The 25,466-nt window shown below is 42.8% G+C and overlaps 1 protein-coding gene across 1 annotated transcript; it reads left to right on the top strand.

Annotated features, from left to right (window-relative positions):
• Window positions 1–7,874: 7,874 nt before the first annotated feature.
• Window positions 7,875–23,580, top strand: LOC147496485 (cytochrome b5 domain-containing protein RLF-like). Its single transcript, XM_086562464.1, has 4 exons — window positions 7,875–8,026; window positions 20,831–20,965; window positions 22,683–22,733; window positions 23,308–23,580. The coding sequence occupies exons 1-4, from the start codon at window positions 7,981–7,983 to the stop codon at window positions 23,379–23,381; spliced, it is 306 nt and encodes a 101-aa protein (XP_086418590.1). The 5' UTR covers window positions 7,875–7,980; the 3' UTR covers window positions 23,382–23,580.
• The last annotated feature ends 1,886 nt before the right edge of the window (window positions 23,581–25,466 follow it).

A 25,466-nucleotide genomic window follows, 5' to 3' on the forward strand; every position in this document is an offset into this window, starting at 1 on the left:
TCAATTTGACGATGACCACAAAGTGTAGAGGTTTTAAGAGATTATTTACTATTGCTCACAAAGGCATATATTTCCATAACTTGTACTACTTCTCCAAATTTGAACTCAGCAGAACATGTTATGGATATTTTGCACTAACCACAACATTAAGTACTATTAAGCGCCGATTTTGCATAAGTAATTAGTTATTGAATAAATTAGTAAAGAAGTACCGGAAGCAAACAAACTCGCAAATTTATAAAAGAATTACCTATTTGTTTAGTTTATCATTTAGCAATGACTCACGACTAGACAATGGTCTGATGTGAGTGACACTATGAATCACATACCATTCTAGATACGCTGCCTGTGTTGTCGCGAAATCTTATTTCCGCCTTGACACAGTCCCACAACCGCCACTGATCCCACTCTGTTCATGCAGCTGTCATATAAGCTCTTTTTGCTTTCCGGTTCCATCTAAATGGGGGATGGCATATGTGTTGTTGTAACCCATACTGCCTCAAACATCTCTCAGGCATAGACCTCTCGAGGATGTCAAATTGGATCAACCATGTAGACAAGGGTTGAATACAAGAAGAATCCAGTGCTAAATTAGGAGCATCCCCCCATGAATCGCACGACAGCCAAATTACCTAATGAAATACACGTTAGTTTATATTTAACGTATACATTTATTTCAAATTCAAGAATACCCGACTCATAATCATAAAGGATGGCTTCATGTTAGATATATATAATATGACTGGTATTATTAACTACTTTTTCACATGACCGCTAAAAAGTCGAATTGAGAATCAAACACACAACTAACCTGATCTTCCTGAAGTTTGTCCAACTCCTCACTCAAAAATTTGTATATGTGCTTGCAAGGTCGGTTTAAGGAGTTGTTCCATTGGCAAGCAGCAGGGAATACAATCGCTGGTTGACGCCTCTGTTGCCATTTTTTAAATCTCTTGTAAAACCACGACTACAACCAAATTTTCATTAGGGAACAACAATTCATCAATACACAATTAATAATTAAAACGATTAAATTTGGAACCAAAAATACCTACCGACAACAGAGTAGAAGAGCCACACAGATTTGAAACAATGCAATTACTTCTTCGACCATGCATGTTTGGTTCACATCGAAGTGATGCCCTCCAGAATACTAACCACAGAATAGGAATGCAACAGAATAGGAATGCAAGAACAGCACTGCCCCAAGCATACTAACCACACTTGAGCGTATTTGCAAGGAGAGGTAGGTACTTAGTTTGTACATTATGGCCTCCAGGCTCTGAAAAAATTGTGCTTCCAATTAGGAAGAGCACATACACTATTATGCATTGTCTTTCATCAACATTTAAACCAGCTTGAACTGTGGAAAATATATGTGTCAACCAACATAGTTTAACACTCTTCCCTCTTACTATTGTCTTTGGAGGTCGTACACCCAAATATTTTTTACACGCTTGACTTGCAGACAATTTGGATTTCTTGACCACCGCTTTCCCAAACACATTTAAGCACAGTATATACGCTACATCTTCAAGCGTAATGGTCATCTCGAAAGCAGGAAAATGAAAAGAATTGGTCTCCAGCCTCCAACGATCTACTAAAGCAGATACAAGGTGTTTATCTGCTTGAAAATGCCCATTGTTCCTCAACTGCTTGAAGCCCATATCTTTGATCATCTCCTCTTGGGTCTTCGACAGCTCCCATAGCTTTAGTTTCAAATTGTGGTCGTGTGTGCGCACAATTGGTCTAGGCTGTTAGTAAATTAGAAGAGTTACTGATTCTAAAATAAATTAACAATCTAAAAATACTAAAAAACTAATAATATGAATAATTAATTGAGGATAGTTACCTCTCCAGCCAAGAGTAAGGAAGAGATGTGGTCATCCTGCATATACAAATGTGACCTATTTATTGGCACTCTATCCATGGAGATTTAACAGCACCTACATCAATAGAGATTACAAAATTTAACAAAGTTTTATCTGTTCAAGCACACACACATATTGTATCCATCGACTACAAACCGGGTATGTAACATGGCTCCTACCATACTGCTTGTCTCATGAACGATCAAGATAGTACCAAGAACTTTACTTATTTATTAGGATCACCAATTATTTCAAGGTCAAGTACATACTACATTCCACATGACAGGTGAGCGATGAGAATCTAAAATACTAAGGTATTATACAAAGAAGATAAACCATCACGAGACTCAAAGTATGGCCCCAAGAACCTTTTGAAGGAGAAGGAGACAAAATACATCAAACATCATTTAAGGGTCCCTTAGTTTTGTTTATCTAGTCTCAATGAGGTTAATACTTTAAGGGACCGGGACCCTAAACATTGTCTATAACAACTTAGTGTATAAATCTGTATATATTTCATTGAATTGAATTATAAGTTGGACAGAGTATTGTAAGAAAGTAGTGTGCACCAAGAAACTTCAAATGTATCTAAAGAAAGCAGAAACATTCATTAACCTTGTAGTAAATTATACAATTAGTCACTTGTAGTAAATTATACAATTAGATGAACCATCACGAGACTTAGCTTAATTGTATTTGCGCAACACGTAAATTCAAAACATGCTTGTTTTTAACCATATATTGGGAAATTAATCCATTCAAGTTTTCTTTACCTTTCACATTTGATGACAAACAGATTATTAATTACCGATCCTAGACAAATGACACATCAAAAATGCTAATAATCAAAATTATCTGTACCCATCATCTCAAATCACCAAAAAAATCTAAAAACTAAAACTTTCACTTTAAAATTGCATATATACCTTGGAGAGTTTCAATCCTGGGGTATTCAACCATTTGAGGAGGAACCTCAGGCGCTTCTTCAATAGAAACACTTTTATCTAGTGAGACTGAAGAGAAGAGAGTGAGTGAGAGAGTGAGTGAAGTATGGAGATAAAGAAGTTGTGTTATCAAAATGCACTTCAACTGTGTGTGCGGATCATTATTGAGGAGAACGTGTGAGAACGAGAAAGAATTGTGGGTTACCTTGGAATAGTTTTGGGAGAGAGTAGTTAAGGGAGGAGTTATTGAAACTTGTAAGTTAGTGAGACTAGGGAGAGAGCAGTTAAGGGAGGAGTTACTGGAAAGTTGAGTCAAGCAAGGGGAATTCTGAGTTTGAGAATGCGAGGTTTTTTTTTCCCCAAATAAGCTAGGGTTAGGCAGACCCCCCACCTGTATTAGATCAATTTTTCCTTACATAGATTTTTCCACTTGCATCCTCATTTATAATGTTATGTAAAGAAAAATCTAAAGGATTAACAAAATGTACAATATTCAGCTCATGATTATGGACTAGTCCAGCAAGGTAATCAGCTACCCTATTCACTTCCCTAAAGACATGTGAAAATGTTATGTACCTAAAATTAACCTTTTTCCTTTCAATTGTAGCCACCACATCTCTACAATACCAGGGAGGTTTCTCTATCTTGTTGATTACATTAATAGCTCTCATGGAATCTGATTCCACTTCAACCTCCATAAAACCCTCGAGCAAACATCTCTCCAAGCAAGCATCTACCGCCTTTAGTTCTTGGAATATCACTGATCTATGTCCTCCACCCCTCGTAAAAGCTGCAACAACTAAACCATCTTTGGCTCACATCACACCCCATGGCTTGGCCCATTTTTGTTCAAGGCCCCATCAGCATTCACTTTGATTCTATTGCCCATAGGAGGGGCCCAAGAGCAATTAGATTCCACTTGCTGCTTAAACTGAGTGGTTATGTTAAGCCTGAGGAAAAGGTTTCTAACCATATCGTTGTCTCTGACATTCGGTCTTAGTACTTGGAGATAGTTCCTTAAGTCACAAACCAACTTGTGAAACACTGCCTCCGCTGGTTTAGTAGTTTGGCGAAACTTCCTGTCATTCCTCTCCTTCCATATGAAGTGGACTGAAGCACAAAAGAATACCTTATATATCTCACCCACTTCTGGTACTTTACACAAACTCAACAAAGATTCCCGTTCCCTATTTGCATTACTATTGTCTATATAGATGCCCAGCAGTCCTTTTACTCTTGAGAAGAAATCTTTAGAGTATTGGCACTCAAAGAATAGGTGAGCAGAGAATTCCCTACTGGAGGAACAAAGAAAGCATGCCGACGGAGTGAGAATTTTCTTGCGGACTAACATGTCTTGTGTGGGCATACTGTTCGAAAATAACTGCCAAGTGGTGAAGGAATGTCGTGGCATCACCCATGATCCCCACATCATTTTACACGTACCATCTTTTCTTCTCTCGTTCAAGAGACAAAGCTGCGTAAGCACTGCTAGAGGTAAAAAGTCCACTCTGATGTGGCGTCCAGACTACGAAGTCAGCGTCAAGGTCCTGATTTATCTCCACTGCCATTATGCTTCCCTTCAGTGTAGGAGATTGTATACCTTGTACTAGTACTTCATCATTCCAGCTTACATCAGTCATGAGAATACTCACTTTAGAGTTCAGGGGAAAATTCCAACCAGCTATAGCTTCGACATCTTGGATCAACGGAGATCGAGAATACCATATGTCATGTCATAGGAGAGTGTTTTCCCCATTTGCTATCGAATACTCGATAAACTTCTTTGCAACCACTCTAGTGTTCAACACATTCCTCCAAGTCCATGAGCAGTTTTTTGGTATACTCATGGACCAGAAAAGTTTTTCCTTAATATGTTGCTTCCAAGCCCAATCAACCCAAATGGTATCCTCTCTTGTCACCAGTTTGAAAATTAATCCACAATATGCTCCTACACTCAATAGACTATTCTTCCATGGATATTGCTAGTGCTACACTTCTATCAACCTCATTCTCTTGGCCTCATTGTTATACCCTTTGGTAGACACATGATACATGCATTCTTTTCGGCATGAGCCCTTACCATCCCTAAACAAATTAGTATTTGGGGAAAGAATACAATAAGTACATGGCTGTGAATTTTCATATGCAAATATACATCTGCAAATACAAACTTATTTAAGATACCCCTAGTAATTTAAAAAGGTGAATTTTTATATGCAAATATACATCTGCAAATATAAATTACTTTGTAAATACATATTTTCATAGGTGAATATAAATTGTCATAGTTAAACTACTATATAAATATACAATATTTTTTATACAACAATTCATACAATGGCATTCATCACTCTATAAGTTTATTTACGACTTGATTTTTTTTGTAGATGTTATCTTTTTACCGTAGATAATATTCCTACAAAATTTGAGCTCATTTAAATTTCAAAAAATGTCAAAAAAAAAAGTTGTAGAATTTTAAATCTTGACCGATAAAATAAACTCATGTTTTTAATGTAAATCTTGACCAATTTCTTGTAAACATGAATTTCAAAGAATACCAAAAAAATTTCGCTACTGCCACTTGAAAGAATATGCCACATGACGTAATTCATTCCGCCACTAAAGTTAGACCATCACATTATTCACCTACCAATCCCAACCGGTGTTAACACGCAAATATTTTGGCTTGCTCTACTTTTGTTTCTAATGAAATTACTATCTGCCCATTTATTTATTCATGCAACCTGATTTATTATTATTATTATTATTATTATTATTATAGGTTGATTTGTCTTCTGATCAAGAAAGTTTGGAAGGACAGATTGTGCAAAACATCAGTGGTATAAGTATAATAGATAATTCTACAAATCAGGCTGACACTTTGTTGTGGAAGGGTAAATCGTTAGAGAAAACTTCATATAATGTCATTGATATTTTTTTTTTTTTGAAAAAGTAAGCTGGGGTTAAGGTATACCCCAACCTGATATTATTGCAAAAGGTTAAACCTTACAAGCTAAGCCTCCCTAAGAGTTAGATCATTGAAAGGAGGAGCACAAAGACACTATATCGACAGGCTTCAAACCTAACATACATAAGATAACATATTAGTCATCCTACAATCGAACTTAAAAAAGTAGAGATGATAATCCTACTTTCTAGTCATGATTTCTTTAACAATCTTAGAATGATCCTTTCTAAGATGAGTCTGTGCTTTCTCATAGTTGCAAAAGAAACCTTCGCAAGCACAACACACATAAGTAAGTCCCAAAGTATCATCCCAAAACTCTTTGGTGTAGTCTTCAAGATTTCTCATCTTCTTGTTTTTCATTAGCGACTTTACCTTCTTCATCATAGCAAGCGTAGGCTCTATTTCTCCTGAAGAACGCTCTTGGATCCTTTTGCTTCTTTTTGGCTTCACAGTAGTCCATTGATTTTTATCCTTAGAAGGCACTGAGCTCTTATGCAAGCCAATTGTTGGGGTTACTGTAGCAGCATCCGTAAAAAACTCGGTCTCATTCTCTGAGAGATCATCATCTTCATCCTCATATCCAGCAACTAGCCCTTCATACATGTTTCGTTCTCTACTACTTGGCAGTTGGTTAATTGGAATAACTCTAGGCTGATGACTTTGTGTTGGTGTAACCGTATTACTCTTATCTCTCTGGTTATTTGAAGCTCCTCTTTGCGATTGAGGAGTATCCATAGTTTCACCAATCCTATTTACTATAGGAGTTGTTATCTCAGCAGGCACATAAAGTGCTAATTGAAGTCCAATGGAAGGATCAGCTCCAGTATCATGTCCACTAGTATTGAGCTCTTCAACCACTATTCCATTCCCCTGAGCACCATTACTCTGGCCAGATTCTTCTATTCTAACAGTGGAAGGACCCACACAAACTATTGGTACTGACTCTGCAAGAGGAGAGTTCGGCACCGCTGTAACATTCTCTCAGAATGGTGCGGACCACCACTTGAGTAGGAAACTGACCAATCCTTGTTGTTTTTCTCGAGCACCAAAGATTACTACTCGACCATTTACATTTCTTCGGAATCCAAGTATTAACTTCTGATGCTATTTCATTTGTTTGTCTTGTGTCCAAACTTCATCACAGTGGAGCGGGGAGGAAGGTTTCCATGGATACTTCGACACCAATGCTCATTTCCTCTCACCAACTTCAATACTAACAGATTTTGGGTAGTGAAAGAGTAATGGAATCTCAACACATACCCTCGCAAACGATAGTCTCTGCTTTTTAGCGGTGGCTTCATCCATACACATGGGTTTCGCTACCAAACTTGCAAGAAAAGACAGTCCATTTTTCGTCCACAACTCTTTCGAACATTCGACATCTTAATCCATCTTTGAACAAGTAGAGATTTTGTTTCTCATCCTTTCAGCCTCAACATTCCAAGGTCTAATAATGAAAATTCTCCCAGCAATAAAGATTGGCCCCCCTTCTAGAGCCATCTTCCTATCCTCATCAATAGTAAAGGTAAAATAAAACAAGTCCCTATATGTAGTTAGCTCCATCGAACCCTTCAATTTCCAAGCTTTCTCAAGTGAAGCTTTCACATAAGGAAAAGCTAGTCTTTTTCTAGAAAATACCCTACCAAGGTATCTTTCCACTCCTCAACCCTCATCAATGAGGTCTTGAGGTACTACTCACACCTCCCATCGGTAAGTTCGGTGTATAAATTCTCAAAGGTGTAGTATTTTTAGAAATACAAGAATTACTAAAAAGAGAGCTCCAAGACATAGGTTGTCTTGAAATCGGTTGAGAGGTAGAATCCCCCATGATCAAACATAATATTGGAAGAGAAAATTCGGATCTTCTTCAACCTGCGCGGTCTTGAGAGATACCATAAAAGGAAAAAAGAAGAGCCAAGAAGAAGATACGAGTTTCTTACCTACTAATTTTTGCTAGAAAAGGAAACTTTTAGAGCACTGGATCACAGGTTGCAAGATATCCTATCTAACAGCTAGTCGCCTTAGAATCGCCTCAAAGAGTGACCCCATTAGTAAACAGTTCAGACTCCATACTTTCTAAAGGTTTAATGTCATTGATATTGATACACCCCCTGTATTGTCTAAACAATCAGTACCACCACCTGATAAAGGGCCTAAAGTTCGGGCTAAGGTGTCGTTTGAGAAAGGGTATAGCCAAATGGATTGGTTAAAGCTAACGCGCACTACTCATCCTAACCTTGCAGGTACTTTACTTGTAGTTGGTGATTGATTGCATGGTTGGGTTTCAGAGTGAAACAGAAAGCTACCTATATTTTAGTTTGATGGAACGAACTAGTTTTAATCATTGCTATTTTTAGGTCATCACTGTAGGGGAGCAATATCCCCACTAAGGAACATTGCAGACGAAACACAAGCGACCTCAACGCATCGATCTCCAAGACCTATCTGTGAGCAACTCCTTACAAATAGGTGTGTTTTGCGGGGCGAAGCCTGGCGACCTCAACGCATCGACCTCCAAGACCGATCGTCGAGCGACTCCTTACAAGTAGGTGGTACGAACGAAGATACTTCAGTACGAACACTTGGCCGGAGACAGAACGCGCCCCACCAGATGTAATCATTGCAAAATCTTATTTGCATTTCCCACCACCGGGAAATAGGGACTACCGCGCCAACTCCCAATCAGAGTATGACTCACACCAAAACCACTCCAGCACTCATTCACGATCTCTGCCCTACATTTGTACATAAAGGGTACACGTGTCTGAAGGATCTCCACCCCCAGAATCCTATAAATACCATCTATCGAACTTCGTCCGGACTGATTCTTCTCTCCCCCAACAAAAAAGAAAAACGAGAGAAGATCATTAAAGGCGGTTAAGCTCCACCGACCTCGGTCCCCATCAAAGTCCAAACCCATCTCGTTCTCCTCTACAATGTCGAGAGAAAGCTAAAACGCTCCTTTACATTGGCGCGTCGTGCGTGGGTTCGATTCTTGGAGAGCCACTTTAGATCGGTTCATCCATCTCTAACTCTCCAATACGAAGCATGGTTAGCATAGAAGATCAAGTTGAACCTCGCCCACCGGTTAGGAATAACGAATGAGAGCATTTCCTTGCTTTCGGGGAGGAAAATGCTACTTTACGTGCTTTCGGTGGATAGTTATCAACAACAACAAGTCGGAAACGGGCCGAACCACAAGATCAATGGCGTTAATCGGCCAGACTTTAACGAGTTATCCCAAAGGATTGGCGGACCTCGCGAAGAAGGACTCGACCAGTTATGCACAAGATGCTTAAGACGTATCGCGCATCCCCATTCACCGCAGAGGTCCTCAGTAAATCCTCTCCACCCGACTTTATTCAGCCACGCTTCCCCATGTACGATGGCAGCACATGCCCTGGTCAGCATGTGGCTCGCTATATCCAGAGTTTGGCACTCTATAGCTCACCCGAGTTCGATTATCTCCATTGCAGATTATTTCCGCCAGCCCTCGGATGGGCTCTAGATTGGTTCTTTTCACTGGAGTCTGATTCTATAAACACTTTCGAACAACTTACTGCTTTGTTCGCCAGCCAGTACGTCCACAACAGGCGGAAGAAGGCAGATCTTGATTCTCTGTTTCAATTATCATTCAAGGAGGGCGAAACTATTCGTGAATTCCTAGGACGGTTCAAGGCAGAACTGCTGTGCATGGAAAGTGGCTTGAAAGAATCTTTCGCCACACTGGCCTTTTCCAATGCTTGCCGAGTGCGTAATAGCGACCTAGCTAGGTCGTTGATGAAGGAACGCCCAGAGACACTGTCCGAGCTCTACGCTCGCGTGGATAAGTACATCAAGTTGCAAGAAACTTTAAAACTCCATGGATTAGCGAGGCGAATAGGTCGCCGAAGTCTCGGATCGTTCCCCTCCGGGGCAAGAAGCGCCAGTCGCGCATGCCCCCGGCTTCGTGCACGATCGGATAACAACGAGAGTTCAACGTCGACCGTTCTTCTCCCAGCCACATCTTGGATAAGATTAAAAGCGCGCCTCATTTTTCCGGCCGACAATCGGGCAGCCAGATCGACACGGCAAGCCTTTTTGTGCATTTCATAAAGCAAAGTGCCATGAAACCCGATGCATCTTTGGGGGGCTCAAGCATTATCTCAAGACACGGTGGAAGCGGTCATATCAAACACTACATTAGCATTCCCGATGGCGACTGCGTTACAAGTTCTTTGGCTCGTCGTTAATGCGTAGTCGATCTCCACCTCACCGTCACCGCCAAAGGGATACGGGCTCGTCCTCACGGTCGAGGGCGTTCGCGTGGCGTTCTTCACCCGAAGAAGAAGGCACTTCGTCCGATCGTGACAATGCTCGCACTATTCATGTGATTACCTTTCCGGACGATTCCGTGACTTCTTCCCCGAAAAAGACGCCGGTCGGCTCTCTTCGGGAAGTCTATCATTTTACTTCACAGGCAGCTCAGCCCAGCGTGGTTCAGTCGCAGCCCGGCGATATTACTTTCACGAAGGCCGACTTAAGCAAAGTCGCCTTCCTCATAATGACGCATTGGTCGTTCATGTCAAAATCAGCGGCCGACCGATCAAAGCGTGCCCCGATCGACCAGCGGTTCTGTGACATCTTATTTTACCACACCATGCAAGAAATGAACCTCCCTAAGTCCGTTCTCGTCGACCCAATCGCTCCCCTTTATGGGTTCAATGGCTCCAGAGCCGACCCCGTTGGTGACATTATCTTACCAGTATCGGTGGGCTCTCGAGAGGATAAGATTACCTGCAATACTGGTTTCGTTCTCGACACAAAATTAAGCCATACAATGCCATCCTCGGACGACGCTGGATTCATCAGATCGCGGGTATGCCGTCCACTTTACATCAAGTTCTCCGTTTCCCCGGACCTCGAGGCATGATGGAGCTTAGAAGCAATCAACTTGAAGCGTACCATTGTAACCAGGTCCAATCAACAGATGCACCTGCTCGTGAATTGCTTCCCACCATACAGGAGCCCTCCAGCTACACAATGGCACGTGACTTAGTCGCAGAAGTCCAACCCCGAACTGCCAAGCAGAACGCTGGGGGCTCTTCCAAGCAGAAGTTCTCTCCAATGCCGATACCTGCACTCGCACCCCGAGTCCTCAATGCACCGGCGAAGACCTCTAGCTTTGACCCAGCGACAGTGGCTTCGTCAGTTAAAGTTTCAGAGATCGTCTCAGCCCATGCCGCGTCGCCACAGATGCCAATAGCAGTCGCACCATCAATGTGTTTGCAGCCAGATCCCACTCCCGGTTAGTGGCTACCCACGGCGCGCGCGAACAATTCGCTCCACCATCAGCGACCAGTCAGATCGTCCCACCAGCAGTTCCACCCTTCTCTGGAAGTGAGTCGCCAAGTAGTGCTTCGCCACCAGTTGTAAAACCCCCAGTGGCAGAAAAAGAAAAAGTGAATCTTGGCACAGAAGACGACCCGAAGTTTGTATATGTAGGGGCTAACCTCGACCCTTTCTCGGATCCCAACTTGTAAATTTCTTATCAATGAATAAAGATGTTTTTGCTTGGTCGTATATCGATGTGCCTGGAATCGATCCTAACCTCGCTTGCCACAAATTAAACGTGAACCCCAATGCTAGACCAGTTCGACAACGACCTCGTCGACTATCCCTGCGCTTTCAAAAAGCCATCAATGACGAGGTCGAAAAACTCAAGCAAGTCGGTTTCATCAGAAAGGTAGACTACCCCGAGTGGATTGCCAATATTGTCGCCGTCCCCAAAAAAGAATGGCACGGTTAAACTTATCGCGTCGATTTCACAAATGTCAATCGAGGCACGCCTAAAGATAGCTTTCCCTTGCCTCGCATTGACCAACTGGTCGACCAAACCTGTGGTCATGAACTCCTCTCCTTTATGGATGCGTACAGTGGGTACAACCAAATCCCACTCGCCGAGGAAGATCAAGAGAAGACTTCGTTCATTACGGAGCAAAAGGGATCTATTGTTACAACGCGTCCTCGTTCGGTCTAAAGAACGCCGGAGCGACATACCAACGCCTTAGTCACGGATATGTTCCAAGACATGTTAGGCGACACCATGGAGGAGGTCTACATTGACGACATGGTGGTCAAAAGCAAAAAAGCTGGTGATCACCTCACCCACTTAGAACAAGCGTTCTCCAGACTACGCCGTACGGGCATGAAGTTGAACCCCGAAAAATGCCTCTTTGGGGCGTCCTCCGGCAAGTTTTTAGGGTATCAGGTGTCGCAGCGCGGGATCGAGGCAAATCTGACCCGGATTCGCGTTCCTAGATATGCCCGATCCACGCACAAAGAAACAGATACAGAAGTTGTCGGGAATGGTCGCGGCGCTCAACCGATTCATATCAAGGGCCTCAGATAAATGTCGACCGTTCCTGCAGCTCCTCAAAAAAGGCGAGCCGTTCTCATGGAGCGATCAATGTCATCATGCATTCGCTACTCTCAAAGAGTATCTCACCACGCCTCCCGTCTTAGCCAAACCAGTATATGGAGAGACACTGGGGCTTTATCTGGCCATTTCCGACTTCGCCATCAGCTCAGTTCTCTTTAAAGAGGAGAACAATTCAGAGAAGCCGATCTACTTCACGAGTAAGACACTCACGCCGGCCGAAAAGAATTATTCCTTCCCGAACGAAATCAGTATTTTGCTTTGTTGTATTCCGCACGGAAGTTCAGGCCGTACTTTCAAGCACATCAAATTAAAGTTCTTACCGACCTTCCATTGAAGAAAGTCCTTCACAAAGAAAACAAGACTACTCGAATGGCAGTTTGGGCCGAAGAACTCGGAGAACACCACATAGAGTTCGTCCCCCGCACTTCTCAGAAAGGTCAGGTCGTCGCCGATTTCCTAGCAGATTTCCCAGTCGAGGACCCCAACTGGGAACAAGAAACCGAGCTCCCAGACACAAAACGGAAGTCAAATCGCGTTGTCTCTCTTTGTGGATGGTTCGAATAATCTCGGTGGAAGCGGCATCGGAGTCGTCTTAGTTTCCCCTGACGGAAATATGATTGAAAAGTCAGTCCGCATTGATTTTGCAACATCCAACAATGAAGCGGAGTACGAAGCGCTAATTAGGGGACTACGGATGGCGCTGCAGCTCGGTGTCGAAGAGCTCCAAGTCTTTAGTGACTCGCAACTGGTCGTTCGCCAGGTTGCAAAAGAGTACACTACCCACGGCGTAACCTTTCCAAGTATCTTCAGGTCGTTCATCAGTTATTGCCTTCTTTTAAGCAGGTACACATACATCATTTCTTGCGTGAGGAGAACCGCCACGCAGACAGTTTAGCTTATTTGGCTACCCAGACCCCGAGCTGCGTTCCCCGACAAGTTCTCATAGAAGTCGTCGACCGACACCGCATACCAAATCGACCATACCTTGATGATAAGCGACCTATTTCCTCTCTCTCCGCCCGGTCGGTTAGGCCAAACATGGATGCAGCCCATCATCGATTATATCCAAGAGCGGCACGCCCCCTCGAGGAGCCGCAAAAAGGCCGGCGTCTCTTTATCAAGCTCGGCGTTATTGTTTAGTCCAAAACAAGCTATTCAGGAAATCCGCTGGTGGCCCACACTTACGATGCATTACCCCAGAACAGGGTCGATTGATTTTTGCCGAAATCCACGAAGGCGAATGTGGAAATCACGCCGGCGGCCGCTCATTAGCCCACAAGGCCATCTCTCAAGGATATTTCTGGCCCCGGATGCAGATCGATGCTAAAGCATACGTCCTCAAATGTCTCAAATGCCAAACGTTCGGCCACAATATCATCCAACTGCTCGCTGAACCGACGGCAAGATAGTGAGCCCGCGGCCATTTTTCACATGTGGGGCATGGACATCATGGGACCATTCATTCCACGAAGAGTACCGGCTTCCGCTTTGTCCTTAGCTGCCACCGACTACTTCACCAAAGTGGGTCGAGGCCATTCCTCTCCACGCCAAAGAGTCCCATCACCAAAACTTCATCCGACTCACATTATCACCAGATTTGGTTTACCACATACACTAGTAATGGACAACGGGCCTCAATTCAAAGGCCGAACAGTCAAAGAGTTCCTAGCCAAGTGGAAGATCATTCATGCATTCTCTACTCCGCATACGCTCAGAGTAACGGCCAAGCAGAAGCCAGTAACAAAGCAATCTTGGAAAATTTGAAGAAAAAGATTGAAAAGAATAAGAGCCAATGGCCAAACCAGTTGGAAAACATTCTATGGGCTCACCGCACCACAGCTCGCTCCAGTACCGGCGAGTCGCCATTCTCCTTATGTTATGGCACGGGTTTAATTCCCACCGAAATGACCGTCACCACAACTCGATCGAACTTGTTGAGTCGTGGTATAACGACTCGTGTTGTCCCGGACGCCGACCTTTGGAAGAAAAGCGAGACTTAGCTGCCGCCGAGAGTCGCGATCTTACCAAAGAAACTCAAGAACTCCTACAATAAGCGAAGTTCATCCTAGGTTTTTCAACCCGGAGACCTAGTGCTCAAAAAGACGCAGGATCGATTCCAAGTTAGCCCCCACATGGGAAGGCCCCCTACATCGTGGAACGCCGTTGGCAATGGAGCATACCGATAAGAACCCAAGAGGGGAAGATGTTGCCTCGACCTTGAATACTTATCTACTGAAAATTTTTATCGGTAAGAAATTATTCATGTTGTAAATTTTTGTTTTATTAATGTAAGACAAGTTTTTGTGTTGCGACTAATACTATCTACTCCAGCTTAGTTGTATTGGTACGTACCACGTGCTACATAGCCTCTCCAATTCTTGTAACGTCGAGGACCTATATTTCTAGGATCGACTAAAGAGAGAACGCTCTCAATGAAAGCGATATTTCTACTCGAGAGCTCACAGGCTACATAGCCTCTCAATTCTTGTAACGCCGAGGACCTATATTTCTAGGATCGACTAAAGCGAGTGAACGCCTCGCCGAAAGCGCATTGCTCTCGGGAGCTCACGCTACATAGCCTCTCCAATTCTTGTAACGCCGAGGACCTATATTTCTAGGATCGACTAAAGCGAACGCCACCGGAAAGCGCATACTCGAGGAGCTCACAGGCTACATAGCCTCTCCAATTCTTGTAACGTCGAGGACCTATATTTCTAGGATCGACTAAAGCGAGAACGCTCTCAGCGAGCAGACAGCTCTCAGGAGCTCACAGGCTACATAGCCTCTCCAATTCTTGTAACGTCGAGGACCTATATTTCTAGGATCGACTAAAGCGAACGCCTCGCCGAAAGCGCATGTTCTCTCGAGCTCACAAAGCCTCTCAATTCTTGTAACGTCGAGGACCTATATTTCTAGGATCGACTAAAGCGAAACGCCTTCGGCCGTGCATGTACTCGAGCTCACAGGCTACATAGCCTCTCCAATTCTTGTAACGTCGAGGACCTATATTTCTAGGATCGACTAAAGCGAGAACGCTCTCCACGAGCAAATACTCAGCTATCGCAAGCTACATGCATCATACACATAACACATAACATGCATGCGAAACACAACCAATAACAATATTCGACCAAGCATTGCAATAGATATGCCCACCGACCGCTTCGGACTACCCGTAAAATCCGATCGGGCGCCTCATACAAAATAAACAAAATATAGAACTGCCTTTGAAAACCCAATCCCTCCGAACAAAAGTGAATCGCTTCGGGCAAGCCCGAAAACACGCTTCTATTGTTTGCTCTCCATTATAAGAGAGAGGAATGTAGATTATACTCACAACTTACGACCGACAGTCGATGAAGATCACCTTATCAATTCTCGGTAATGACATGCTTGTCTTCCCGGGTCGCGCTTAGTCGAAGCGGTATGCCGGAAATGACCTCGGTGATGTCATACTTTTCGTCCAGAGCGGCATAGGCGTCTACAGCTTCATTATCGCCTTCTTCGCCTTTCACCACCTTCTAACATTTTTTCGCGATAAGCCTCCACAACCGCCAATTCCTTTCCAAATTACCACATCCGCCACCAAGATAAATAGTTTCTCGGCCAGATTCGCTTACGGTACTTGGTGGACATCACTTCTAGTTTCTTCTTGTCCACCCCCCACGCAGCTCGCATCAACCCCAGCTCCACATGCGGATTCCCATTAGTCTCGAACGCCAGACAAAGATCTTTCAAATTTTTATCATACCCCTCAAGAAACCGCATGAACACGCTTAGACCACCGGACTCCACCGAAAGTCGGTACAACAGCTTAAGCTATCAGGAACTCACCAAACAAGCGGCCATATCCATCGCCCCCGTAGTGTCCCCATGTCCTCGGCCTCAACCTCTGCCTTATCACCATCTAGCACAATCCCCCTTCGAACGCTAGTCGCTATGGGAGCCCGAGTGGAAGCTACAGTCCGAGCGTTTTACCATCCGCTTTCTTCCCGTCTTTCCCCGGTAGTAGAATTCGCTCCCCACATCCTTACATGGCGGGGCCGAACTCTCACCTGTAACTGGGCGACCTTGCCCCAACTCGTTGTGGTTCGACCAAACGACCCGATGGTTTCACCCACTTTGGCGGCTGAATCTGATACAATGCCGCCACCGAAATTTACTATCTCTCCTCGGTTGCTTTATGACCGCCCGGCTCTCCCCTCGCAACCTTTCTCTTCCCCCGATCGCCATGAACATGAGGCTCAAACTCCATCTCCTCCATTGATAGTGGCGACGTTTCTCTCACAAACGCACGACATCTAGCCATCCCAACCTAGCAGCAAAGTTACGGCGGCTTCAGTTAACACTTACTCTAGGTATTACTCAAACAGAATAACATTTACAAAGAAGGAATCACGTACTTGGTGAAGAAGCAAGAAGAGCAGAGCACGGCGGCGGGTAGAGTGAAGATAGAGAGCAAGCAGACTCAACGATGGCCAAATACCGATGGTATGTAAAGAGTCGTTTATATTCCTTAGGAAACGCTTTTTCCTAAGAGCCTCATAATTGCCTTGAGACGCCAAACGCCATCCGCCTCGCCATCATTATGTCCCTCGAACCCTCGCCTCCCTACACGTGTCACGCATCGCGAAGCTACACTTCGGGTTGCCGCGACCGAATAAATCGCCATTGAACAACGTCTCGGGCGGTATAACCCAACAGCGGGGACGCTTCATCCACGCTTACTAATCATCGCCAGCTTAAGTGGTCACCGCGAACGCACCTACCACGCTATTATGCATCCTAATCACAATCAGCTATGATCAAGCAAACGAAGCAAGCACACAAACGAAAACAAATAGCCAAGACCGCGATGAAAACAAGAAACGACCGGTTTACGGTTTTTTCATAAAGATCGTTGTTTAGCCGAAGTTCGAGACTACTCGAAATCCAACCCGCTACACAAATACTAACATCGCATGGTTACCCGAATTGGCACGGGTACCAGCTTTGCTCAAGAGTATAGTATAACAACACAAGAAAACGAATCGCCCGGGTTACCCCAGAAACCAGTTCTATTGTATCCAAAGATATAAGTTTACAAGAAACAAAACAAAATAAATTCACATTCGCCTCCATGGGCACCACGATCGATTCGCCGGGGCTCAAACGCTTCATCAACCTCGGCCAAATTTCCCTCCACTTCGATCGATATCCCGCCCGGTTCTTAAACTCATCATCAAGATCAAAAAGCAACAGTTCCAGCCGGACACCACGGTTTACGGTATGATCAAGGAAGACCCCCCAATCGCCGTCTCCGACGCCTGTTCCAGCGTACTGCCATCGGGCGTCGGCGTGCATGTTCCTCCTTCAAAGCCTTGTACTCCATTTCCAGATCCGTCGTGAGATCCGTGATCGTCGGATCGCCTTTAGTAATTAGTAGCCCCCGAAAGCAATTTTCTTACAAGGTCGCGGGTATAATTGTTCACCTCCCAATTTCCACACGATGGCGAACGCTACGTTACCTTCCTTCTAACTTCGCCCGGATCTTCACCGGTGTCTTTCAAAGATCTTCGACAGAAGTCGAGCTTCATGTGCCTTCCGCGCACCCTCGAGCTCATCATCGGCTCCATCTTGGCCGCGTCCCCGTTTTTTCAGCTCTTGATCAACCCTCAAACGGGACTCCCTATCGTTTTGAAATTAAGCTGCGCAATCTCTTTCAACTTTTGGAACCGGTGACAAAAGCCGCCACAAGGCACACACGCAAAAACGGATCAAAGCAACGAATAGAGGTTAACATGCTATACTAACGGACGATAATTCTATGTTACCCGGACATTGCGCGATTTCCATCCGGCGTATGGTATCCGCTAGCCCCCTTCTCATCAAGTTCCTTGCGGTTCCCATCCGTATGCGATGCGATTCCAAAAACAAAGCCGCTACCTTACTACTCGACTGAAGCCGCGATCGGTGCGCTTTTGATTCGCTGCCCTCCGTGCTCGTCGTATTACACAAATTGAGCCTCCAAATTTCATCGCCACTCACAACCGCTTTTCCACTTTCGCTTTACGGGGAGCCTTCGCTTTCACCGGATCGGGTTCCTCAGATTTGTCGAGGCGGACTAGATCCCGCGACCGGCGTGGCCAAGTCCATGACTTTTCAGACGCCCCCGACCGGCACGCCCACCCAGCACACCACCTCCTCCACTCGAACCCTCCCCAACGATGTCGCATCACTTTTAGCCATTCGAGCTCCTGCGGCGCTCGCCGCGCTTCAGCTCTCCTCTTCTCCGACCTACCCACAGGAGAGGCGAAAACTATATCTCCAACTCCACAGAGCATCAATGGTCACCCCGGATAAAAGCTAGAGCTACCAGCCCCCACGGCCACCACAACAGACGCCGCCGCCTCGAGGCGCCCGCCGCCCGGTCCTCCTCCGTGTTATCGATCACTTGTACGCTTCTCCATCACCCTTCGCCGTCCGACTTAGAGCTCGCTCCTTTTGCACCTTCCTCTTCTCCCGGATCGCAGCACCTCCTTTTTCCTCAAAGAAATGAGCAAACTCCTCGGAAGCTTAGCTCGCTTTTTGTTCCCGACTCAACCGTCGCGAACCTTTCTATCTCCCCACGATCGATTCCGAGTCCGCCCGCAGAATATCCGCGCAAACAAAACAAAGAGATGAACCAATTAGAGGAGCGGTGGCTCACCCACTAACACAACAAGAGGAAGCCAATCCTACCCAATCTAGACTACACATCCTAGTTCGCGAACCTACATCCATCGGCACGTAGTTTGCCCACTAGCAACAAGGGCCTCCTCGTCCGTGCCCTCATTGCTTACACCATCAAGCACGCCAGAACGCGTCGGCATGGTTTTGCAAGCTAAAGTTCAGATTACCGGACATCCTCATTACGTAATGCTCTATTATGTCGGACACACCTATGTGGAATTCCCACTCGCATTTAACAGATTGAACACCCTGAATAGTCGCCAGTGTTGCCAACGAATCCCGACATGGAGACTTCCCACAATAGCTCAAGAAGTCACAAACTAATTTCGAACGGTAGTGCATGAACGCCTCTCGGTGACCTTCACATATGATTACTCCACCATTCGGGGCTTGTACCCCTCACTACTGAACATTTTCACTCAACCTAGGTTCGTATATTTCCGTGTCGGGCACATTAATCCCATACGCCGCTTTCGCATCTCGAACGAACGAAGGCAGCCGGTGATTCTGACTCTTGGGGGGTGGGTCACCACAAGCGCCATCCCTCCTCGACCGGGCGTATTAGCCACCTCATCCTCGACCCGGATCGGCTATTAACCTCCTCTACCCTAACTTCTTCTTCCACTACAACCGATCATCACCGCGCCAACGAATCCTCATCCTCTTCTTCATACTCTCCACAACTCGGTGAAACCTCCCCGCATCTTCTTCCGAACGAGTGTCGCCGAATCCGACATTGTAATATCACCTTATTCTCGAATCACCAAACCCTAAACCCTATAACCTAACACCGACCTACCAACTTAATAAACCCTACCGAACGAAAGAAAGCAAAGCGAAAATGAAAAGCAAACAAAGAATGAAGCACTCACCGCAAATCCTCGCCATGCTTTTTTCGGAGGAAGAAACCTCGGAAATGCCTTTTTGGTTGCCTCGATTTTGATTTTGCACAACCGCCTGTTCAGTTCCCAAGAAGTTATGATTACGGCCTATGATATAGCCCACACACGTGTCCAAGGAACTGTCTTTTCCCTGACTTCCGAATACCGCGGCGACCCGATTCCTTTCCAACCGCTATGATTCTGTCACGTGCCTGCAACACGCAAAAATTTCTTTCCCGCCAGTTTCCAACTCAGCGGCATCCCAAACAGAACGGTCTCCATAGCTCGCTCATGCTTCACCCGAGTGTTGCGTCTTCTCTCAGCAGATCGCCTGCATGAACCCAGCCATTCTACTGAGAGGGTCAGTAGGGAGCAATATCCCCACTAAGGAACATTGCATTTAAACACAAGCGACCTCAACGCATCGATCTCCAAGATCGACCGTGGAGCAACTCCTTACAAATAGGTGTGTTTTGCGTGGCGAAGCACAAAAGCGACCTCAACGATCGACCTCCAAGACCGATCGCCGAAATCACTCCTTACAAGTAGGTGGTAATGAAGCGAAGATCTTCATTTTTAACACTTGGCGAGACGTAACGCCCCACCCGGATGTAATCATTGCAAAATCTTATTTGCATTTCCCACCACCGGAAATAGGGACTACCGCGCCAACTCCCAATCGTAGTATGACTCACACCAAAACCACTCCAAAGACTCATTCACGATCTCTCGCCTCTACATTTGTACATAAAGGGTACACGTGTCCGAAGGATCTCCACCCCGAGAATCCTATAAATACCATCTACCGGAACTACGCCGACTGATTCTTCTCTCCCCAACAAAAGGAAAAACGAGAAGATATCGTGGCGGTTCGCTTCACAAATGACCTCGGTCCCATCCAAAGTCCAAACCCATCTCGTTCTCCTCTACAGTAATCAGGAGAAAGCTAAAACGCTCCTTTACAATCACTATACCTATGTATTCCAACTTTAACCAGTTCATGATTACTACTCAAATATAGTTACTTTGTTCAGGATTAAATGGAGCATCAAGTAAAAGGCTTATATCCATCAATGAAGTTAAACAACACAAAAGAGAAGATTCTATCTGGACTGTTTTGAAAGGTCGTGTGTACAACATAACACCTTACATGAACTTTCATCTTGGAGGTATTAATAACATTGCCTTTCTGTCCAATGCATCATCTAATACCCGTTTTCTTTATTTTGTTAGAGAGGGATTTTTTTTTGGGAATCTCCTTAGGTGACATATGGTTTTAACCTTAACAGTGTAGCTCTACATTCTCTACGTAGTACTTTTATATTGTTTTCTTTTAATCAGTGAAAGTGTGAAACTGTCATAGTGCCATTCTTTTTAGATATAGACAAACAGTAAGGGATGGGATAATCTGGAGAGTCACTATAGCAGTCCTTTGAAAAAAGACCGTCAATCGAATCCTTTCCAAAATACTTGTATGTTGAGGCCCCAATCCATAGGGACATATATTTTTATGGCTAGCCTAGAGCTATTGGACTTTCATTTGGTGATGCAATCTGTTACGCCACTGTTAATAGTTCTCCAGCATCAAAAGCTGGATGCCAGTGGTGCCAAAGCGTATCTGGAAACAGTCTTTGGTAGCATATGTAGCCATGTCGCTGATTAGCTTTTCACTTTGCATAAAAAACTCACAACCTTCATGACACTGGGTATGATACTTCGTTTCATGTTTAGTTCTCTAAATCCCTAGTTCAAACGGAGCTTCTCCCCTCCTTAGTACTATAAGGCTCAACTTAAATATGAGTAAGAGAAGTAACAAAACACAGTAAGTATTACTCGGCAACTCAGACTTTATATGAGAAAGAGATAAACAGTTAATAAAGAGAATCATGCTAAAAGCCAAAACAATAAGTAACAAATTTCTTCTATGACGGAGTTAGGTTATCTAAATATAAGAAACAAGCAACAACATGTTGAGTGCATACACGATCTTCACTCGGGGAATAGGTGGGTTAGGATATAAAGTTGTAGGAAAGTCACCAAGATTATATGAATTAGAAAGGTTCGTCTATATGGAGCATCTTCAGTTGCCATTTTCTCTAGTTAATGCTGTCTCGTATAGATCTTGAAGTCTACATATCTGCCAGTGCTACTACTATTGTCCATGGTTGCCTAAACCGTAAGGTACGTTGGTCAGGAGCGGTGTCAGTGGTCATTTTTCTCAAGTTTGTGCTGCCTTGTACACATCATGAGACTCTAACAGCTGTCAGTATCTGTATTTACTTTACTAGTATCAGAAACATCTAAAACAAGCACTGCTGGTAAAGAATATTATAAGAGATCTTTCCAACTGAACCTTCCCCCTAAAGAGAGTTAGGGTTGAGTAACTAAAGTGCCGAAGACTTTCAAACTATGACGTTAAATATGTAATGTATTTTAAGGCAGTAGGCTAGTGAGATTGGTATCACTCTTTGTGGGAGAACTTTACCTAAAAAGATGCACTCAAATGCTTTGTTATCCAACATAGTGCTATTAAGTACCCACATAGTAAACAGGTAAACACTTTCCAAATATCATGGGAAAAATGATTACCTGGTTATAGAAATATATCTAACAGTAGCGTGAGGGATTGAATCTTATTAATTAATTAATTTAGGTAATGATTTTGATGTTTCATTCTATATCAAATTCTGTTCACAGAAAGAAGGGTGGATGGAATGATTTTTACCCTGTTATCTATTACTAATTTAAAATCTTCAAAAATATATCTATTACATCAAAGGACAAGGTGTCATCTTTCTTGGAGTTGCTAAATGATGTTTTCATGGGTTTAATAGTGTTGATCACATGCATGTATATTTTTGCAAACTGAATCCCCTCTTGTGTCAGGTGTCGATATGCTAAGGAAGGCGGCCGGCAAAGATTGCACATTTCTATTCAGTATCCTTTAATGGACTTGTTTATTTGTCATTGTTTTTTTTTATCCTCAAACCACATAACACTCTAAACAAAAAATCAACTATATGAAACAAAACCTTGTATAACAGTATCTCCTATTTCGCTTTATGTCTGAAGATATTTCTATATTAAAATGATGGTACTTGTATAACCATGAGTACACTCTTGCTTTTGAGAGTTCGATTAGAAATTTGTATTATAATACTTTGTCTAAATTTTTTAAAATCTCAGAATGACTATCCATGAATTGTCTACAATTTCTAGTTTAATACTAGTAATTGTTCTATTGAAAATTTGCTAAGCAATTTGTATTAACAATTTTGTCAAAGTTTTGCCAATAGCTCGCTCGGTATGATTATCCATGAATTGTCTGCAATAAGAACATATTCTCTATGAACGTTTTGAGAAAAACTCTTGAGTGATATCTATCTTTAGCTATTTGTATTTTACACATTACATTTATGTAAAATCCTATCATAGCCATAATTATTTGCCATTTACATTTGATGAGAAAAAAATGAAGTAGTTGCTTCGTGTAATCGTTAAATCATGAAAGATAAGTATCATGCTTGGGTGAATGATGAATTCTTACTGGAAAAGTGCTTGGTGTTCACTTTAGATGAGAGCTGATGAGGAACTTTTGCAGCTATCATCAACTCATTTCTCTTCATCCGGACTGTACTGGACAGGGTGCACTCAGCAGAGTGGTAAATCTTATTCAAATGATTTATTTGCTTTATGCAACATGTGTACTTTGGAATGACTAGATCAATATACCCTTCGAGACGTGTAACCTTTTTGTCCAAATTGTACCGTTTTGATTACACATTCAAACATACAATTTAGGAACTGTAATATTTTGTTTTTGTCTCATAGATTAGACGTGTATCAGAAATTCACACTAATAATGTTTGACCTTTATCGAATAAACAAAATAAATAATACTACGAATTTTTTATCTCTATATTGTTGAAAATCGTGCATTAACTTTTAATGAATAGGATTGTACCATTATGGTGGACCTCCTATTGTATATAAAATGAGAAGTTTTAGACTTGACTAGTGACTTATGTGACCGAGTCACCGGGTCTTCTTACTCAGTTTGTATTTTACCCGATTTCCATATTCTTCATCATCTGCTATTGATTCTCTTTTCCCCTCTAAGTACTTGTGTTTTGCCATTGTTGTTAACATACAATATTTATGAGTATCTGAGGTCATAGGAGCCGGAAACAACTTTGGCTATTGGGATGTGTTCTTTCAATGGTTTTTACTTGGAGACAATCGTTTGTGTAATTGTTTTGTTTGTTTGTTTGTTTGTTTTGTTATTGGGAAGTGAGATGTAACATTACTACTAGAAAGTAGGCACGTCCATACGCACCAGCTCTTTTGAAACTTGTTCAATAATCATAAATTTACATATATAATTTTTTTGAGTACGGATTCAAAGAGGGTACTCGGACAAGGCAACTTGTGTGGACGCACCCAGTCTCATTAGATTATCTTAGTGATTAAGATTATTTAACGTGTGATTAACTCCGTCTTCTTATTGTGTTACTAAGAATAGCTATCAAAATCTTTTAATTAGGTATCTAAATCTAAACAAATATGAAAGAGAGAGAAGGTGCTAATTTAGCCGTGAACTCATCTTCTTCCGTCCAATTTTTTTTTACATCTATTCTCCAATTTCTCTTTCAATCTTTGTTATTTTATTAATACTCAGTTAAAATATGGACAAAAAGATGGCGAATGAATTACTTAATGACTAATAAGGTTCATTGAGTGTTGTTAGAATTTTGAAATAAACGATTCATCACGAATTTGAAAATTGAATTTCTTGTTAGTTGTTGTCAGAGCATATATGTTCTTTGTTGGTTACTTTGAGGTTATAGTTGATAGCCAACTCTATTTTCCAGATCGAAGGGCATGTATAAATTCATTATCTAGTCTCTTGTCGTGTTTGGATTCAAACTTAACCAAATAATGTTTAGTTTTTAGAAGAGAAAATTCAGATTCTCAATGAGGATTTTGTGTTGTTGTCTATGTTAGGTCTTCAGCCAAAGCACACCAAGTTGTTGTCTAGCTTCAGGTCTTACACTCAATAGACTATTCTTCCATGGATATTGTTAGTGCTACACTGCTGCCAACCTCAGTCTCTTGGCCTCATTGTTATACCCTTTGGTAGGCACATGATAAATGCATTCTTTTCGGCATGAGCCCTTACCATCCCTAAACAAATTAGTATTAGCGGGAAAGAATACAATAAGTACATGGCTGTGAATTTTCATATGCAAATATACATATGCAAATACAAACTTATTTGAGATACCCCTAGTAATTTAAAAAAGTGAATTTTCATATGCAAATATACATTTGCAAATATAAATTACTTTATAAATACATATTTTCATAACTCAATAGGCGAATATAAATTGTCATAGTTAAACTACTTTATAAATATACAATATTTTTTATACAACATTTCATACAATGGCATTTATCTCTCTACAAGTTTATTTACAACTTGATTTTTTTTTTGTAGATGTCATCTTTTTACCCTATATAATACTAGCTAATCTGCCTGTCCTATGGCCAGGCTTACTACTATAGAGATTAGACCACATTAGTAAATACATATTTTGGGTATGTTTGTTATTAAGCTCATAAGTTTGTGTTGAAGAAAGATGTTACGGTACTCAATACCACATTAGTAAA

This window comes from Coptis chinensis, chromosome 5 (genome assembly GCF_015680905.1).
Source record: "Coptis chinensis isolate HL-2020 chromosome 5, ASM1568090v1, whole genome shotgun sequence".
NCBI lineage: Eukaryota > Viridiplantae > Streptophyta > Magnoliopsida > Ranunculales > Ranunculaceae > Coptis > Coptis chinensis.